The 19284-nt window shown below is 37.4% G+C and overlaps 1 protein-coding gene across 6 annotated transcripts in view; it reads left to right on the top strand.

Annotated features, from left to right (window-relative positions):
* The window catches only part of SOBP (sine oculis binding protein homolog), a 195977-nt gene that overhangs the window by 48284 nt on the left and 128409 nt on the right, over positions 1–19284 (top strand). For all 6 annotated transcript variants that reach the window (XM_072998195.2, XM_078385269.1, XM_072998214.2 and 3 more), the window contains one exon: positions 12773–12924. In XM_072998195.2, the coding sequence (XP_072854296.1) occupies positions 12773–12924 (152 nt within the window). The remainder of the gene's footprint in view (positions 1–12772; positions 12925–19284) is intronic.

Below are 19284 nucleotides of genomic sequence, written 5' to 3'. Positions count from 1 at the left end.
CTGTTTCTTTGCATTGCTCTACCTTACTGTCTGTGGGCTGCAGCTTTTTAAAAGCTGGCCATGCCATGTAGAAGGATAAAGCAATCTTGTTCAAACAGTATCATGAACAGGGAGAATGGATACATGAGCACAGGAATAGGTGCCTGAATAGTATAGTATAGCAAGTCTTTTTAAACTATTGGCCCTACCAGTGTGATAGGTCGCTATTTGTGTGCAGAAAAAGGCCTTGAACAGGCACTAGCATGTTTATTTTCATGTGGGGCCATGCATAAAAACAGGCCTCAGAACGGATTTAATATAAGTCCCTCAGGTTTAAATCACAGTTCAGAAATATTGTACTTGATTCAATCATATCATTTTAACAATAAAACTTAAAAAAATCTGATTCAAATCTGATTCAAATCAGATTTTCAGTTTTTTAAACAATCTGAGTGCGCAGTGGGAATGATGTCATCATCATTAACATATTGCTGCTAATTAAAGAGTTCCTTTTTTAAAAAAAAATTAGGCTCCATGTGACTTGTATGTAATGAGGCAAAACTGCATATACCCTGAAATCAAAAGAGGATGTCTTTAATTAGTGGTAGTTTGAACTGAACAACAGAATACTGGCCATGGATTTTCACCCACTCTAGTAAGGCATGATACAAATACTAAAAAGGACCCCCTCTCTGTGTGTGAATTGTATAAATGACTGTGATTATAGATTGTATTCAGTCATATCATTCTGTTAGTGCAAAGTATCTGCCACTTAGCAAATCCCATTTTCATGCTTGTGAAATTGTCAGAATACTTGTATTCTGCTTGTACCATTGGTTTTGCAAACCACTGCAAATGCATTTTTACAACTCACTATGATTTTGTAATGGTAATTGTGGCTTGTACTACAGTACTTATATTAGTTGTTCTGCTTATGCATAGGGAGCTCTAGCAAAACATAAGGGAAAAATTAAGTGGGGAAAAATTAATCCAGGGATGGAGAACCGCTGGCTTGTGGACCTAATCCAGACCATGCACATTCTCTATGTGACCTGCAGTGATTTCCTCCTACAGGCCCTGTCCTTTTCTTGGCTGTTCCCCTGGCCCCACTCCATTTCTCTCTTTCTCTTTTTTAGCAGACAAAAAATGGCAGGGGCAACATTATTCCAACAAAGCTGTTGCTTTTTGCTGTTGGAATATTGTTTTAGTCACAGCCAATATGATGGGCTGAAACAAAATATTACATTGTCATTTTATGCCATGAACTATAATTTTTGGAAACAGAAATGTCAATGGAATGGCCCCAGATGCTGCCCTATACAACCTAACTCTAATTTGACCGTTAACCTTTAATGCATTGGAATTTCTTGGGGGGTCTAAAAATAACCCAAGAAGGTAATGTATTATAGAATTGCGGTAGTAATAAACTTCATATTGAATGGTAAAATAAAAATTTAGAAACACAGTTGTTTTTGTTAAAAATACTTTCAAAAGTTCTCCCTAATGGTTCTTAATGATGGTACCTTTTGGAGGATGTAGGGTTCCATACATTCACTGTATCTGATGTGGGTTTCTAGTAAAAATCAGTATGACACTAGTGGTGCTACTAGGCTGAGGACTCCTGGTGTTACCAGTCAGAAGACAAGCTTTCTTTTCCTTCTTAATGGATTTGTAATAACATTAAAAAGACAAAAGAAGTGGTGAGAAAATACAGGAGGGGTACAGAGGAAGACATTAGCATTCTGCCCACCTACAGAATGATCTTTTATCATTATTTCATCTACCTCTGCTGATCTATATCTTCCAAGTGCTTTGAGAAAAACTTTCACTTCTCTTTCTAAAGTTGAAGGTTTTTCATCATAAAATTCCTCTTCAAAGTTATCTGCCACCTTGCATCTCTTCTGTATATTTTTCCATTTTCTTTTTCTTTTTATCCTGGTCAGATAGTGTGTTCACCTGTTGGTCTTTCAGCATTCTCAGTCTAGATTTAAATTTCTTCTGATTTGTTAGGTATTGTGGAAAAGCTTTCTAATTTTCCTTCTTCTGTTTTTCTATTTCTTTGCAGTGGCTATTGTAAAAGTTATCTTTGTTTCTATATGTGATGATGACTGAAAACTTGCATTTAGGATAGTGAACCTACTTTTGCAATTTTTACTTTTTCTCCCTTCACCTTCTTTAACAATTTTGCTTCTTCCATCATGCATCTAGATTTTTTTTTCAGTACAGGAATTTTTTTTTTATTCTTCCCTAATAATATCTCTAGTTTCAATCCACAGTTTTTCTGGTTTATGGTTAATTAGGTTTAGTACTGCAAATGTCCTTTGTGTTGACTTTAAATATACCTCAAATGAGGTTTAAAATATGCTTTGGCACTATGCTTCTTTTAGTATTCTTATTCTGCTTTACTCTAATTTTTGATATTAACAATCCATGGTCATTACCACAATCTCCCCCAGTCTTGTTTCAGCAGAGGCAATACAGTTCCTCCATCTCCTGCTTCCAATTGTGTTGTCTATTTGATTTCTGTTTTGGCCATCTGGTGATGTCCATGTGTACAGTCATCTGATTCATTGACTGAAGCATGTAATTGCAATAACCACATTTTTGGCTTCACAGAATTGATTCTTTCTCCTACTTTGTTTCTGACCCCTAGACCAATTTTTCCAAAAACAATTGGTTCTGCTTTGTTCGCTCCTTTTTGCATCCTGGTCACCTATGATTATGAGCATGTCTTGTTTTAGTGTATGATCAGTTTCGTCCTGGGCACTTGCATAAAAGCATTCAGTTTCATCTTCTGCAACATCGGGATTTGGAGCATAGATTTGAATGATGATTACGTTGATAGGTTCTCCAAGAAGCCTTCTATTATAGTCCCTAATTGCTTGTGCTACACCGTGGGGCAGTTTTAGTGCCACCCTGTTTCTTCTCTATCATTCCCAGAGTAAAACATTTTGTAGTTGTCTGACTGTAAATGTCCCATTCCGGTCCACTTTAGCTTCTTCACACCAAGTACTGTCATGTTTAAATGATCAATTTCTTGTTTTATGGATACCAATTTACTTTGATTCATATTTTTCAAGCTGGATGTTCCAATTGTATGTTTTGCAGCACTGGACTTTCCTTTCTCCTCTGTGCACATTGGCCGCTCCTTTCTGTTTTAATCTAGTTGCAGCGTTACCAATAATGTTATTTGTACTTTTCTTTTGCTCTTTCCCAGTAGCTGATTGAATACCCTCTGACCTAGGAGTCTCATCTCCCAGAATTATGTCTAATTTAATTTTGGATTGCCTTATCATAGGCTTTTCAAGGTATGAAATACTCAGCAGTGATTTACTTCTGCATAGTGCTAACAAAAGTTAGTTTGGGTGTCACTGCCCTTGTCTGTGAAAGATCTTCCACCAGTGTTACCTTCAACTACTGCTGGTGCCCTGTAGCTGCCCTTCAGAGGTTTCTCTTCTCTCACTACCATTAGAACTATCCATACTCTTTTACTGAAGAAGGTGAATATATCAGTCTCGTGTCTCAGCTGTGACCGAATATTCCACCTTGGGTAGCCCTGCTGAGAGTTCAGATTTATAATGGAGCATTGCTCTCAGCTATTCTGACACATTCAAACCCCATCACCATCTTAAGGAGTGCATCAAGAGGGGGACTTACTATGCTAAGCAGTAGTATTTCAGCCACTGCTTTAACTGAGATTTTCTGTAGATGGGTAGCCTCCCAAGCTCTTATGACAAATGTTGAAATATAAATCAAATAAATACTAACAACAACAAGAAGAATTTTGTGAATGAAGCAGAGCAGATGGCATGATAAAAGCATCATCTGGAAGCGTCCATAGTAAAAGCTGTGGAAATCCCAGGGAGAAAGTAAGGTTTAAGCATTGAATTAGAGAATGTAAAGAATTGCAAGTTTTTTAATCACTAAAAATGTAAACTCATTGAAAGTATTTTCTTTTCATAGATTGCCTAATATAGAAATCTTGTTTAATTGGATTCTGTTGGAGTCAACATATTAGGAAGATCTATTCATTAATGTTTCAGTAATTCATTATTTAAAAGATATGTCTAGGTTGTAATTGTGAAAATGTGACTTAATTATCAACCAGAGCTGTCAGCTGATTAAAGACATTTTAGATGATTAATTGCCAGCTTTTTAACCCATTAATAGATTAAATTTAACAAATATGCACACGACTAAATTCTCCTTCTGGGTAGCTCTTGAGATACCAAAAGAAGTATGTGTAGTAGCATGCAATTTGTTAAACAAAGTCTGCCATAAAAACCATCTAATATCTGAAGTTCTATTCACTGTTACAATAAGAGACAAAGAAACAAACAGCATTCCCTTCACTTTCAGATGGTAACCATTGAGAACTATCCTTTCCAAATGAGTTTGACTGCCAGTGATAAACCTTTAGACCAGGGGTGTCCAACCTTTCACCTTCCCTGGGCTACATTAGAAGATGAAAATTTGGTTTGGGCCACACATAATTCTGGTTTGGGCCGCATGGGGGGGCAGCCCTAGCCTTCCTCCGCAGCCTCGCTCCAAGCGCGCTTACTGGCAGCTGCGATCTCAGACAGCAGGGGCTGCCAGCTTCGGTGGCTTTATGGGGCTAGGAGGGGGTCCACCTATTGACGGGGACGGCGCAATGCAGTCACAAAGCCCCCCTCTCCCCTCCCCTCACGCTCCTTCCTTCTTTCCCTCTCCCCCCTACCGTTGTGACGTGCCCCAGCCACATTCCGGCTGCAAGTGCCAGCAGTGTAACTTGAAACTTTGGAATTTCTTTAAAAATAAAAATTAGCACTGGGCCGTATTACGAGCTGACCTGGGCCGCATGTGGCCCAAGGGCCGCAGGTTGGACAAGCCTGCTTTAGACTGAGATAGATTTGCAACCTTTAGAGCCCCTTAAGACTAGAGTTGGCCAGGGCTGCTCACAGCTGCAGTCAGCAGCCTAATAGCATCTGGAGAGCCACAGTTGCCCACCCTTGTTTCAAACTAAAGCCTGGTCCTATAAACAATAGGAGAGGAAACTGGCCAAACTGACACTTGCTGCCCTGTCTGGAGAAGGATTTCCTTTAGAAACTTTTGTAAACGTTTCTGTAGCAGCTTTTCCTGTTGTTCGCTGCAGTTTGGAAGGGAAGGGGGCAAAAGGGAAAGAGCCACCAAATATTCTTCTTAATTAAGACTTGAAATGGCACTGCAGACTTTTGATGATTAATTGAAGCATGCTTTTTGCCTGATGCATATTTAGTTATTATAATGTGATAATTTTATTCTGTTATACAAACTGTTCCCACTGGGAGCATGATTTAATACTCATGCAGAGACTCTTGTTTATTGCATTGTTCATTATGAAATGTACACAGACTGGTAAACCATAAGGAGACATGTATAAGTGCTGTCTGTATAGTAGTGGTGGCAAGTTCTTCTTCCTTCTGTAATGCTATGACTCTAGAGTAGAAAACAGCCTGCAGCTCTCTGGGAAATGTGTCACTGTTTAAATGACAAGACAGGAAAGAGCTTCTGTTGGTATCACCTGCTCTGTTTACAACAGTGCTAAGACAAACAGTACAGGTATTTTATTGTCATATTTCTAAAATGGCATTAAAACTTGAATTAAAACATGCTGCCATGAACTGATATTTACAAGGAACAAGGAAGATTTTGCCCTAATAGAATGTTCAGATTGTTTCATTTGGGGGTGAGAGTAGGAGGATTTGATAAGCAGTCTGAAAACATTATCTGGTTCCCAGGTGTTCTAGATTTCAGGTACACAGTGACATCAGTCATAAAGTTTCTTTTCTTCAGTAGTTCTGTAAAAGCTTCAAAAAGTATAGGGAACCTCCATCTTTATTCAATGCAGAATAGTAAAATCATATTCTACGAATGCCACTATTAATAACCAAAAGAAATCTAGCTGAAAGTAAACTACTCCTATTCATTTTAGCAGGGTTGTTGGCAAGTCTTTGGGTCCGAGTCCAAAGTCTGAGTCTGTGTCCTTGGTACCAAGTCCCAAGTCTGAGTCCCCATTTAAAATGAGTTCTTTTCCCCAGAAAAAAAGGGAGGGGTCGGTGGGTTCTGAGTCAAGTTGAGTCCAAGTCATTGAAAAAAAGAACAACCCTTGAGTTGAATACGAGTTGAGTCACTGGTTGGATTCAAGTCTGACTTGATAGTGAGTCCTACAACTTGAGTCTCCATCCTTGCATTTTAGTGTGTGCAGATCACTTGAGATGAAGGGCTTTACTGCTGCAGTGAACTATTGCTGCTGAAAGGATAGATGTAGACATACTAATTCATGGTACAGAAAGGTAAATATAAGTCCGTTGCATTTTATTTTTTAAAAAAATTGTTGAAAGAAAGTGTAGGGCAGGTATTGGGGGGTCTAGTTAATTATAGGCTGGCTATCTTAACCTGTTCCAACTGCAGTTGTAGATTTGTATAAATCAAATAAATAAATAAATAAATAAATAAATAAATAAATAAATAAATAAATAAATATATTTGTAGAGTTGAGAGTGAGGGATCAGCAGTGATGTGGCAAGATCTGATGAATGCATCATATTATTCTGAGATATTTTAATAAATAATGATGAGACCTGAACTGATGGTGACTTGACTATGAAAGTGATCTTAAAGTTCAGCTGGATAGCTCTGTAGAAATGTTGAACAGTGTGCAGCTACTGTGAAAAGGAAAAACTATGTGCTGGGATTTATTAGAGAAGGATCTATAACTAAAATGGTGAACAGAACAATGTCCTCATCCAACCCGTACTTGGAACATTGTACACAATTATGGTTAAGGAACTTAAGAAAGATATTAAGGGGCTGCAAAAGGAAAACACAATGGTCAATGGTCTGGAACAACTGTTGTTTGTTTACAGTGTTTGAGGCTGTTTGGCTTAGAAAAAAGGGAGGTAATGGATGTATGCAATTCTTCATGATGGGTAGAAAATGGTTAGAAAAGCCATCTCATAATATGTGAGCCCAAGTTCATCCTTTGAAGCAGAATTGTGGGAGATAGAGCAGAGATACAAGTATGTGCTTTTTCATATGGATCACTAACTGTGGGATTTTCTGATGGAATTTTCTACCAGTAGAAATAGTAATAAAGATCAGGGGAATTCATGGAGGATAAATGTGAGAAGGCGTTGTTGCAGCTTTGTAGGTTTCCTATAGGCTTCTGACCAGGAAATGAGGGGGATAGAATACTAGTAGGCCTTTCATCTGATCCAGCATGCCTTTTTTTTTTTTGATACTTTTATATTTAGGATTTAATGAAAAACAAGTGATTAGAGATGAGCACGAATTAAAAAATGAATCACCAAATTTATTAAAAAATCACTAATTTGTTGATTTGAATTGATATGAATCAGTGCCCCAACAAATATGAGTCAATGAATTTTTAGAGATTTTTGATTTGTTGATTCATTGGGCTATAAAACATGCCCCCCCGGCAACTAGAGACACAAAAACTTCAGATGAGCTCTCTGAAGTTGAAATACTCTGATATAGTGAGTATTTCAACTTCTGGAATGAGTTCAGCTTCAACAACCATGAGGGAAACATCTTCTTAAACAGCTGCAGGTATATTAGATCCATTGCTGGTGTATATTATGGAAAAGGAGTGAAATAATGAAAAAACTGTGACTTAGAGGTAATAGAGCAAATTAAATGAATGAACTGTGATATAGATCTTTTTTTTTCCTGGATGACTGGCATTTCTTGACTCCATACCTGATTTCCTTTTACCTGACAAAGTGCACCTGTTGCCCTGTTACCTCTATACAAATGAAATGCATGTGTTTTAGTTGCAATCCAGAACTGGAAAAGTACTTGGTTGAGACTCTACTGTGTTATCTTGTTTCAGTCTGCTGATTTAAGAAGAAATCCAATATAGATGAAACAGGTCAAATGTGAATGTCTCTTACATATGTTCTGAACTTTTGGATTTTATTCTACTGTATCTAATAGCGTATACTTTATGATGAGCTTATAACATTTTGCTCCATTTAGTACCTGAGTAATCATAGTATAATCCATATTTTGCTACCTCCTCCCCAGCCATGACAAACATCACAATATAACTGGAACCAAATACAGTACTACTACTACTACTACTACTGGAGCCCTCTAAACTGGTGAAGTTGCAATGATTCCTTTCTAGGACCTGAAGTCCAGCAATACTGTGTTCTAGGCCAAGATCCCTGGGAACATCTGAACAACCATCAGATTCCTATGTCACACATACGTAATACAATCTGATGGTGCATCAAAGTGGCTCAGAGCCACCTGTAATGTTAGCTGAGATTGCTTAGGCTTGCAAAAGCTTGGCTGTCTGGCTTAGAACTAACGGGGAGATGCACCATAGCTATTGATAGAATACACTCTTAAGTACTGAATGTTCAAAATTTCCATTGAATTAATGTGTTATTATCTTCCTTGTAAAAATCATAGAATTAACTTTAACAAACTATAAGAAAAACTAGCTTTTCTAAGTCTAAAATCAAATCCCTGACATCTTCTCTTTAATCCCAGAATCAAGTATGTGCGGTGTATTCTTAAATTATAGAAGTTTTCCCAAGACTGAATCAACATATTTAAATGATGTCAATCCCAGGCAAAATTCTGGAACAGATCATAAACCGGTCATTCTGCAAGCACCAAGAAAACAATGCAATAATAACTAGAAGCCAACACGGATTTGTCAAGAACAAATCCTACCAAACTAATTTGGTCTCATTTTATGATCAGGTCACCTCCTTGATAGACAGAGGGAATGCTGTAGATGTAGTATATCTTGACTTCAGCAAAGCTTTTGACAAAGTGCCCCATGATATCCTGATTAGCAAGCTAACTAGGTGTGGGCTGGATAGAACAAGTGTCAGCAGGATACACGATTGACTACAGAATTGTACTCAGAGGGTGATAATTAATGGGTCCTCTAATTGGGAGGAGGTAACAAGGCTCAGTCCTGGGCCCGGTGCTCTTCAATATTTTTATTAATGACTTGGATGAGGGAGTGCAGGGAATGCTTGTCAAATTTGCAGATGATACCAAAATGTGCAGAATAGCTAATACCCTAGAAGAGAGAAACAAAATTCAAAATGATCTTGATAGGATGTAACACTGGGCTGAAAGCAACAGAATGAAATTCAACAGTGATAAGTGCAAAGTACTGCACCTTGGAAAAGGAAACCAATTGCACAGTTACAAGATGGGGAATACCTTGCTCAGCAAAACTAAGAGTGAGAAGGATCTTGGAATTGTCATAGATCACAAGCTAAATATGAGCCAAGAGTGATGTGGCTACAAAAAAGGCAAATGCTATTTTAGGCTGCATTAATAGAAGTATAGTTTCCAAATTCTGCAAGGTGCTAGTCCCCCTCTATTCAGCACTGGTACTGTACCTTGAATATTGTGTCCAGTTCTGGACATCACACTTCAAGAAAGATGATAACAAATTGGAACAATTTCAAAGGAGGGCGGCAAAGATGATCGGGGGGCTGGAAACCAAGCCTTATGAGGAAGGCTGAAAGACATAGATAATCACCTGGTAGATATGCTTTGATTGTATTCCTACATTGAGCAGGGTTTTGGACTTGATGGCCTTGTAGGCCCCTTTCAACTTTACTTTTCTATGATTCTATGAACAAATAATGTGAAAGACAAGTCCTATGTCAATAGATAGGATGGTTGCTAGGCAATGTTGTGGTTTAAGGGAGAGAGTCCAAAGGGACATTACTGGGGGATCAAGCCTACCTAGGAAATTAGAAAAATTCCTATGTACATAAGTGTGACACCTCAAATTTATGGCATATTTACAAAGTAACCAATAATTCCTTGTACTGTACAAGGAAGTGAAATATGGAGTTTTTCGGATAAAACAGTGCAGCGTCAAAGACAAAATAAAGTAGCTTTAGGAATTCAAGTTATTTTTCTCAGAGGCTGTTTGCCAAAACATTTACATTTGTACTACTCACTGTTTGATTGCTGTAAAGATGCCCCAAATATGATTAGTCAGGTTGTAGTTCATGCACTGTGGACAATCTGAGGTTCACAGAACCTGTCATAAAGCTATCCTATTTCCTCTTTAAAGGATTTGTTTTGGAGCAGTGCTGTCATAATTCTGTAGAATTATTGGTAAACTAATTTGTACTAAAGGCATTTGGCTTCTTTCCCTAGCTACCATAACTCAAAACCATGTGCCACATTTGATTCATGTTAACAGAATAAATATTGCCAGTTTAATAACATTTCCCCCTGCTCTCAGTGCTGAGATTTATGTTGATCAATAAAAGTTGCATGATGTCGACAATGAGCATTTAGATTTAACTAGGTTCTTGAGTTTTAAAAACACTTTCAGTTTGTGTTTCGCATGGAAAGATAGGGTGTTTTTTTAAAAAAATGTTCTGTATCCATTTTTAACCCATACAGTATATTTTCCTACGTTTGCTAAGGTAGATTTCTCTTTTGTATATTATTACCTCAAATTTATGCCTGTTGAATTGAACTTGGCAATTCTTGGTTCTGAGCAGATGTGTGGCATAATTGTACTATCAAAAACTTAGAAGCAGTGACAAAAACAAATATGGAAAAATGGTTGTTGTGGGTTTTCCAGGCTCTTTGGCCGTGTTCTGAAGGTTATTCTTCCTAACGTTTCACCAGTCTCTGTGGACGGCATCTTCAGAAGACAGCACTCCTTTCCACATATGGAAAGTCTTCAGCAATTCAGAAGTGAAAGTGGAATTATACATAATGTGTTTCCATGGAAATGGGGTTCATGAAGGTTGGAACCCCAGGAGAACTGTGCAGTTAGATTGTTACATCTTTAGGAAGCAAGATGAAGTGGCCATTTTAAAAGTTGTGTATATAAATCAACAAAACATGTACATGTGTGTGACAGCAATGCATAGTAAGGCTATTATCCTATGCAAACATATTTGGAAATATTTTTACTAAACTTAGTGGAACTTAACTATATAAGAACATTAATAAGAACAGGCTGTTGAAAAGTAAGTTTGTGTTTAACACATTCCTATTTATATGTGGCTTTTTGTGCATCATGTAAGATATGAAACAGGGTTAAACCAGCCCTAGTCCAGGATACCCAATGTGGTATAACAGGCAGAGTGATGAACTAGGTCTCAAGAGACTTAGGCTTGAGCCCCCATTCTGCCTTGGAAACTCACCGAGTTGAATTTATAACACTACTTCTTAAATATTTCACCTTTAAAACCCTCTTAAGGTGGTTCTAGATCAGTTCTGACTTCATGGCACATAACAGTCCAGGTTAGACCAGATGATCTTTGAAATATCTTCCAGTTCTTGAGAAACTATAAATTCTTAGTTTGCTCTTGAAACAATGAACTTGTTGAGAGAAAACAATAAGGAATATTATGGCACCTTGAAGATTAGCAAGCATTAGTCTCTAATTGGCATAAGCTTTTATGAACTGCAATCTCCTTTATGAGATGTTGACACAGATCTTAGGTTCGCTATCTTTCTCTCTAAAGAGTGCAAGGTTTCCAATAGTTTCCAGTGTGAGGAGACGAGACCAATGAAGCAGTTAGGTTGATAGATGGAGGAAGACTTGCAATAGTTCATTGAGGAGTAGCATAGATTATGTTTGGATCTCTATTCTCTGACAGAGCTGACAGCAAAAAAGGCCATTATTTCTTGTAGAATCCTGCTGAACTGAGCTTGTTTAAGTGCTTTAGTAGATTTTACAACATGGCTCAGTGGAGAGCTTAGAACCTGAGCTTGAGGGAAATGTTGCCCTCCAGTTCCTGCAAACCTTAGTCAATACAACCATTGGCCAGGGACGTTAGGAAGATGAAGCAAAACAGCAACAGGAGACCAGCATCTTTCCCACCTGAGCCTAGAACTTTCAAGGTGTTGTTGTGACAGTAGCCCTATTGGTAGCTCTTCATGCATCACAGTACAGACAGCAAGGGCAAGACTAAACTGTACCCACTGTTTACATCACTGGTATGGGCAACACTATAGTATTACTTCCTCTCCTAAACATGGGCACAAGTAGTACATAAACAGGATTAGTTTTGCCAAGTTAGTAAATGTACTTGAACTGTGCAACTGGACACCTTTTCAAACTTTCTAAAATTGTGCAGTGTTAATTGTATGAAGAAAAGGAGCAAAGCAATCTTATCCCCTTCTTTTACTGTTTCCATCACTCTTGCGTGGAGAGAGAGTTTGCCATGTAAAGAGCCCCCCATATGTATGGAAGCTCTCCATTTTATCTGAAATCCTGGAATCCCCATTTTGGAATGTGTTTTATGACTCACCTTGCTGCTGCTAACTCTGTTTCTGCAGTCTCAGTGGTGGAACAGAATGAGTGTGTGCGCTTCCTGATGGGTTGCTTGTGCTGGCAAAGATGGTGCTAAACCTGCAAATTGCTCACCTCGGCCCATCATAAACCAATGTTGTTGACTCACCTTTCTTGAGCTGTAAATAATGGATATATTAAAATATGCTTTGGTAATTGTTGCTTTCTCATAAAATTAACATCAACTTGTTCTTTAGGATGTTGAAGCCTCTTAAGATTACAGTGCATCGGTCCTTTCATTAAACTGCTAATCATTTTCAGACCGTTGAAGAGTGAGGCAGCTAGTCACCAGCTGCTTTAGGAACATTCAGATAAACATAAATGGGCAAACCTTTATTGCCCACAGACAAGTAGACAGGAGAAATAGATGTTTGGGAGGCAGCATATCATGTATGACAGGGTTCTCATTCTAGTATATAAAATGCTATTTTTGTCTTTTTGTTGCAGAAGATGATGTGTCAAATGTACAAATAATGTGTGCCTGGTGCCAGAAAGTGGGAATCAAACGCTATTCTCTGAGTATGGGAAGTGAAGTGAAATGTTTCTGCAGTGAGAAGTGCTTTGCGGCTTGCCGAAGAGCATACTTCAAAAGGAACAAGGTAAGAGAATAGAATGGCAATATACATGGGACTCAACCCTATACTGTACCATATTTCAAGTACTATGTTAATGTTAGGAAAATCTTTGGTTCCTGCCCCCATTCCTATCACAGCTTTTGATAAAGCATGTCCTGTCTGAACAGTTTTTACTATTCAAATCTGCTTGTGTTTTATAAAGATGTTTTGACAAACTGGGGTATTAACATTGTGCTATAAAATAATAAAATCAAGCAGTCTAACTACACTTAGGTTTGTAAGTATAATTCTTGAAATAAATGGAATCTTTAAAAGCAGTGCTAGGAAGAGACAGGAAAGCAAATCTCACTTGCAGTTTTGTTCCCTTCTCAATAAAATCAACAAAGTATTTGTCACTATCTAGAGCTGACAGCCAGATTAAAACTCTGATTAAAGACCTGATCCAAAATCCTGAAATCTTTCAGGTGACCTGAATCCATTCAAGTAACTCCAGTGTTCTTGGCCCTCTTTATTTCTTGCCCTCTATCTTTCTCATGAGTATGTGTGTACTGTTAAGCACTGCAGATAGTTTGTTATTTGATTGGTGAACAGGAGTACCCAAAAAATTCTATCTCATCTGAGGACTGTTCTGAATTACCATTCTACAGCTGAATTGAAATGTAAGACAGATATCACATGGATTTAAACCCTGAAAGGAGCATTACTAGTAAAACATTCAGATGAGTAAAACTATACACCAGCATTACTAGCCACTTTCAGATGACTAAAACCATATACCAGCTACTTCAAAAGCAGTGTATATATGCAAGGCAGTTAAATGATCAGGCTATATTCAATATATTGCTGCTGCTCAGCTAGTAGTATTGGGCATCTAAAAACCTTATCCCATTAAAAAAATGCAATACAGTGGTGCAGCAAAAATCTTTGCTATGCGGATTCGTCGCTATGCGAAATTAAAAAGCCCATAGGAATGCATCGAAACCCCTTCAATGTGTTCCTATGGGCTTAAAACTTACCTTTTAAGCGAAAATCCTCCATATGGCGGCCATTTTAGCTGCCCGATGAGCGAAGAATCCGTCCCTGTTTTACCCAGCAGCCATTTTGGAACTGCGATCAGGTGGGGAAAAAACATTGCTATGCAAAAATCGGTAAGCGAAACAGCTTACCGATCATCGCAAAGCGATTTTCCCCATAGGAAACATTGTTATGCGATCGCAAAAACATCGTCGCTATGCGGATTCGTCGTTAAACGGGGCACCCGTTATGCAAGGCACCACTGTATATTGATAGTGTCCCTCCTATTGCAAAGAATTACTGAAAAAGATAGAGCATTCAAGATAGACAGGAAGCAATGACTGTTCAATAGCAGCCCTTTCCTGGTAAATGTCATATAAATCTGGTGGTTCTAATGTGTCAGAAATCTAATATAAATCTGGTGGTTCTAATGTGTCAGAAAACTCAGCTACTGTCTCCAAATTGAACACAAACATTTGCAAACTTTAATTTATAAAACCAACCATAGGAATTTGATGCAGGAATCAGTAACACATCTAATTGGCCTAAAATCCAGTTGCCCATCTCAGCTAGAATACCCCTATTAGAATATGTGGATTTGCAGAAGTGATTATCTATCATTCAGTAGTCGATTCAATTGGCCTACTCTAGATGGGACAAACAATTTGATTTAGGCCTGTGTATTAAAATTTTATGCTAGATTTCACCCAAAATTGAACTCCAGCTGGCTTACAGGTCTACTAAACGAAATATAGCAATTATAACGCAAAGCAAGATCAACCATTCAAATTGAACTTTAAAGCACAATATAAAAATAACAAAACATAATTCACATATAATTATATGTCCTTTTTAGTTCTGTTATAGTGGCCAAAATCCTGTTGCTTAGTATAGTAAATTGCACTAGAATATGTCCATTGAATTAGTGGGGATTTGATGAGTCAAATTCTTCATAGTTTCAGTGGATTCAAATGGGCTTGCCTAACTGTGACTTCAGCATAGTACATCACATTTTGAAGAGGTCCATTTGAATTCATGGCATTTACAGAGGAGTTGACTCACTAAAGCCCCATTGATTCAATGGGCCCAGTGTGATTAATACACTAAGCAACAGGATTTTGGCCACTATTTGCCAAAGAGAATCATTCTGATACAATGAGAGGAAACCACAAAAAAGAAGGTTGTTGGTTGGGGACATGTTTATAAGCCAACTGTGCACCTGCTGTTCCTGTGGTTGGATCTCTACATGCAGAAACACATGCACATTTGCAGTTTTCTCTTTGGGTTTGTGAGTATTATGACTATATGATGGTTGATAGTTTTGAGATATAAAGAATCAGAGCAAGCAGTGCCAGCAGATGGGACATACTGGACTGGATATAACTTGTGCTAGCTGAAATATTTTCCTGTATAACTACCATGTTCAAGATGAATAACATACGTGGAGTCTTTTTCATTTCATTGACATTATATAAAGTGGAACATTTATCCACGTTTTCTTCAAAATCCTATACCAGCACCATTCTGGGTGCATACAATATCTTCATCAGATCTTCCAGAGTGGATTTTAAAAGCACATGAGGGGCTGCGGAGGGGAAGAGAAGGCAAAGTCTTTGTTCTCAAGCAGTAGTCTACTCATGTGGTGTTGGATCTTGTCCAAAGAATTAAACAGATATTTTAATCAAGTCTCCAGTAACAAAGTTGAGCTTTATGAATTCAAAATGGCCACTAGGCATGTAGTGATTGGACATCTTTTCAGTTTGTATTAGAACATTAACCAGCTGTAGTTTGTTGAAACTAACCTTAGAATGTTACACAGCTAAATCATCATTCAGTACAATCCTTTGCGTGTTTACCTTGAAAAAAAGCTCCACTATGGTCAATAAGAGCTACTGTTTTCAATAGGATTTTGGCTGCAATCTTAAATCTTCCAAAGCTGCAGTTAAAATATCCATACTGAATCCATATGTAAACCATATTTTGTTTGAAAAAGAGCCACACATGAACCAATAAAAAGATATGACCAGGTTAAACTGACTTGCTGTCATTCATCTAACACCCTATGAGATCTAAATTAGTTTCCACTGAAGCCCAATTGTTTCAGAATTATTTGGGAATATGTGGAGTAGGAATTGTGGTACTGAGATCATTCACCTTTTCTGTCAAATAGGGATACATGATTTTTAAATCCATTACATTTATGGAAAAAAAATGGTTTTATAGACAGTAAGAGTGTTTGGTGTGTTTAGGCGGTGCATGTGTTCAAGGCCAGGATATCATGAATAGGCAATCTTTTCTTTCCTGTTCTTTCAAGGTGCTCTTGCTCTCTTTGTCTCTCTTTCTGCCTCTTTTTCTCTCATGCACAGATACAGATACACCTACAAATACATTGTGTTTGCACGTGTGAGATCAAAGATGTATGGTTGCAGTTTCAGGTTTAACCAGTGACCTTTAAACTGTTACTACTAGACTGGTTGTGTACCTGCCTTCCCCATTAGTCTAATATTTATTTATGTACTGTATTTGAGGTTATGCCACTCCACATGTTCTCATTTTTCAAACAGAGAAATAATATGGTCAAATTTTAGCTGCCTTATACATGTTTTAAACAGCAAATCTCTGCAACAATATAGTGTTGTGTTACAATAAATATGTACAGCTGCTGCATTTCTGCTAACTGATAGGTCTTTGTGGTCATTTCATTTATGGCTTGAATTTCTTAATGGCTTGTACAAGGCAGACTTTCCTTCCCTATTCTGACTAAGAAGTACAGCAATAAGCACTTAGCCCAGTCTGGGAGGGATGGGAAACAGAGGGGGGAAATTTATTAAGACTTCAAAAATAAAAAGGGCACATATAAAAAAACCTGTTATTATCAGGTATTGTGTGAACAATCAGGACATAATCTACATTTACATTTTGTTTAAAAAGCTCTGTAGGAAATGTACTGAAATATATTATAAAGCATGTGTTCTGTCCATTTAAAATTTGAATCAGATTATTTATGGCAACCACTTGGAAATTATTTTTAAATTCCCCCATTATCACAAGTGTTAATACTCAAATGCAGCCATACATATATGTAGCTTTCAAATATGAAATCCAATGTCATGCAAGGAAGACATACATTCCTACCACAGCTGAAGCCCGTTCAAATCTGCTGTGCAGGGTTCCACAGTATTCTGGAGCAGATGAGGCGCATAGGAGGACATAGGAGAAATCTCCCCTTCCATCTTCCACTGATTGCAGCTATTCTACTGACAAGAGGATTTAAATGCAAGCCATCCCATGAATTGGCCATGATCTAGATATTGTTAAGATCTCTTTTATTTCAATCAAAAAATAAAGCTTAAGTCTTTCTCACTGAAAGCAGCAGGACTTCAAACTTTTAACTTTCATTGAATAATACTCAGAATAGAATAAAGCATTCCACAAGAATGACAAATAAGCTGCAAATAGAAAAAAAATAGTTTCAGTATGAATACAAGGAGTCAGCTCATCTACATTTGATATTTTTTCCTTAACCTGTATTATTCGTTTTGTCATTCAGCAGTGACTTGCAGGAAGTCGATCTACAACTGTGGTTTATTTAATTCAAAAGCTGTACTTGAAATAGCGGTTCTTCCTGTCATTGGAAAAAAAATAATATGCAAAAACATGATAGGGTCACATCTACTGGCTAAATACAACAGTAGTTAGATCCTTTGCATTCTTTTGTATTATTCTCTTCAAAATTACACATCTGCCCATTCATCTATGTATCCTGACAATCTCAAACACAAATTTTGTATAGATTTCATTCTATAGCCCTATTGTTGTGTAGGGTAAGGCAAAATGCCCCCGAAGTACAAGATTGGGAGGACTCCATATGAACAGCAAAATCTCTCTTGCAGAGATGGTCTGTGCTGTTTTTGTTGCACAGGCCTGTGAAATGTCATTGTAGAACCCACCTGAAGATGGGCAGATGCAGGCCTCACTGGTTAGTATCTCAGGCATTCCTACTCATCTTTGTAATTTCAAAGCTGGGGAAGTCAAGCTAGCTGTTCATCAGGCAGGGCAGAGAATGGCACCACATTTACTATGATGAACATTGAAATATTTTTGTTGAAGATTGCTGTGGAAATGCTTGTTATTTGGTGGGACTGCACTCCGTTGTAAGGATCACACTCATAATTTGGAGTTGCTTCTAGACTCCATTCAAAGGTGGTTTGGAGTATCTTTTTTCAGCTTTGAATGATACTTTGTTGGATTCATTATTGTAAGATACTCAGCCGCTGTTACTGCTCATTGTCTTTCAGGTTGTGTTTCTGTGATGTTTGCTTTCATACATTTTGAAAATGCTATGACAACCTCAGATGTTGGAATCTATTGACATTTTGACGTTGCATGCTTGTCTCACATGTTGAAACATCTACATTGGCTTCTAGCTCATTCCTGTGCCCAATTCACAGTGCTGTTTTTGATCATTAAAGCCCTCTGTGAGATATGTCTTGTCTTTTCTAGATCTGCTGCTGGGAGGAGAACAACAAACGAGATTTCCATTAACTGATATATTAGTTCTCACAGTTCTGTTTTCATGAATGCGAAGTTCTTAACTTTGAAAATTAAAAAAATGGTGGCCTTTGGATGCAAGTGTGGAGAACACTTGCATCCAGAAGGCTTAAATGCAGGAGAACAAAAGCTGAAAATGTGTGTAGGTGAAGATTTAGACATTTTAAGAAAATATCTGAATGGGAATATTTATGATAGTGAGACACATACTGTGTACTATACAAATAGAAATACTGTGCAAATATTTTATACAAACAAACTGATTCTGTGTAAACAGAATAGCATCTTGAAAATTAATATGTAATGATGCTGCACCAAATTATTTTGCATGGTATAATCTGTTTTGCTTTTAATTCAATCTGAAAAATAACAAGCACTCTTAAATGGATAATGACATAATGATGCATAGCAATCTGTTTGGTGAAATCCTATTTCAAACTAGAGTTAGACTTAGGGCTAGGTTTATAAGCTGAATAATACCAAGATTGTAAGTGGAAATATTCAGCAGAAACCCAAACATTTTGATTTACAACATTTCATTCTTCATGAAAGATTGCATAATTGTAAATATAGCTCAGTCACTAAACTCCAAAAAGTTCCAAGTTTAGATGCTGTTTTCTTTTAGATTTCTCCTGAGCCTTTAAAATGTATGATACTATATAGAACACAGATTTTCCCTCTATGCTAGAAAATAATACAACAGTAGAGGTTCTTAGTCTACTTTTCATGGAAAATTTGTGAGCTAGTTTCTGATTTCTTAAAGTAAATGTATATTACATATTATAGCTCTACCTTTACAACATGAAGCAATAATTGTGT

The sequence above is a fragment of the Pogona vitticeps genome, chromosome 1, assembly GCF_051106095.1.
Source record: "Pogona vitticeps strain Pit_001003342236 chromosome 1, PviZW2.1, whole genome shotgun sequence".
NCBI lineage: Eukaryota > Metazoa > Chordata > Lepidosauria > Squamata > Agamidae > Pogona > Pogona vitticeps.
This window is presented reverse-complemented; position numbering and strand designations above follow the sequence as displayed.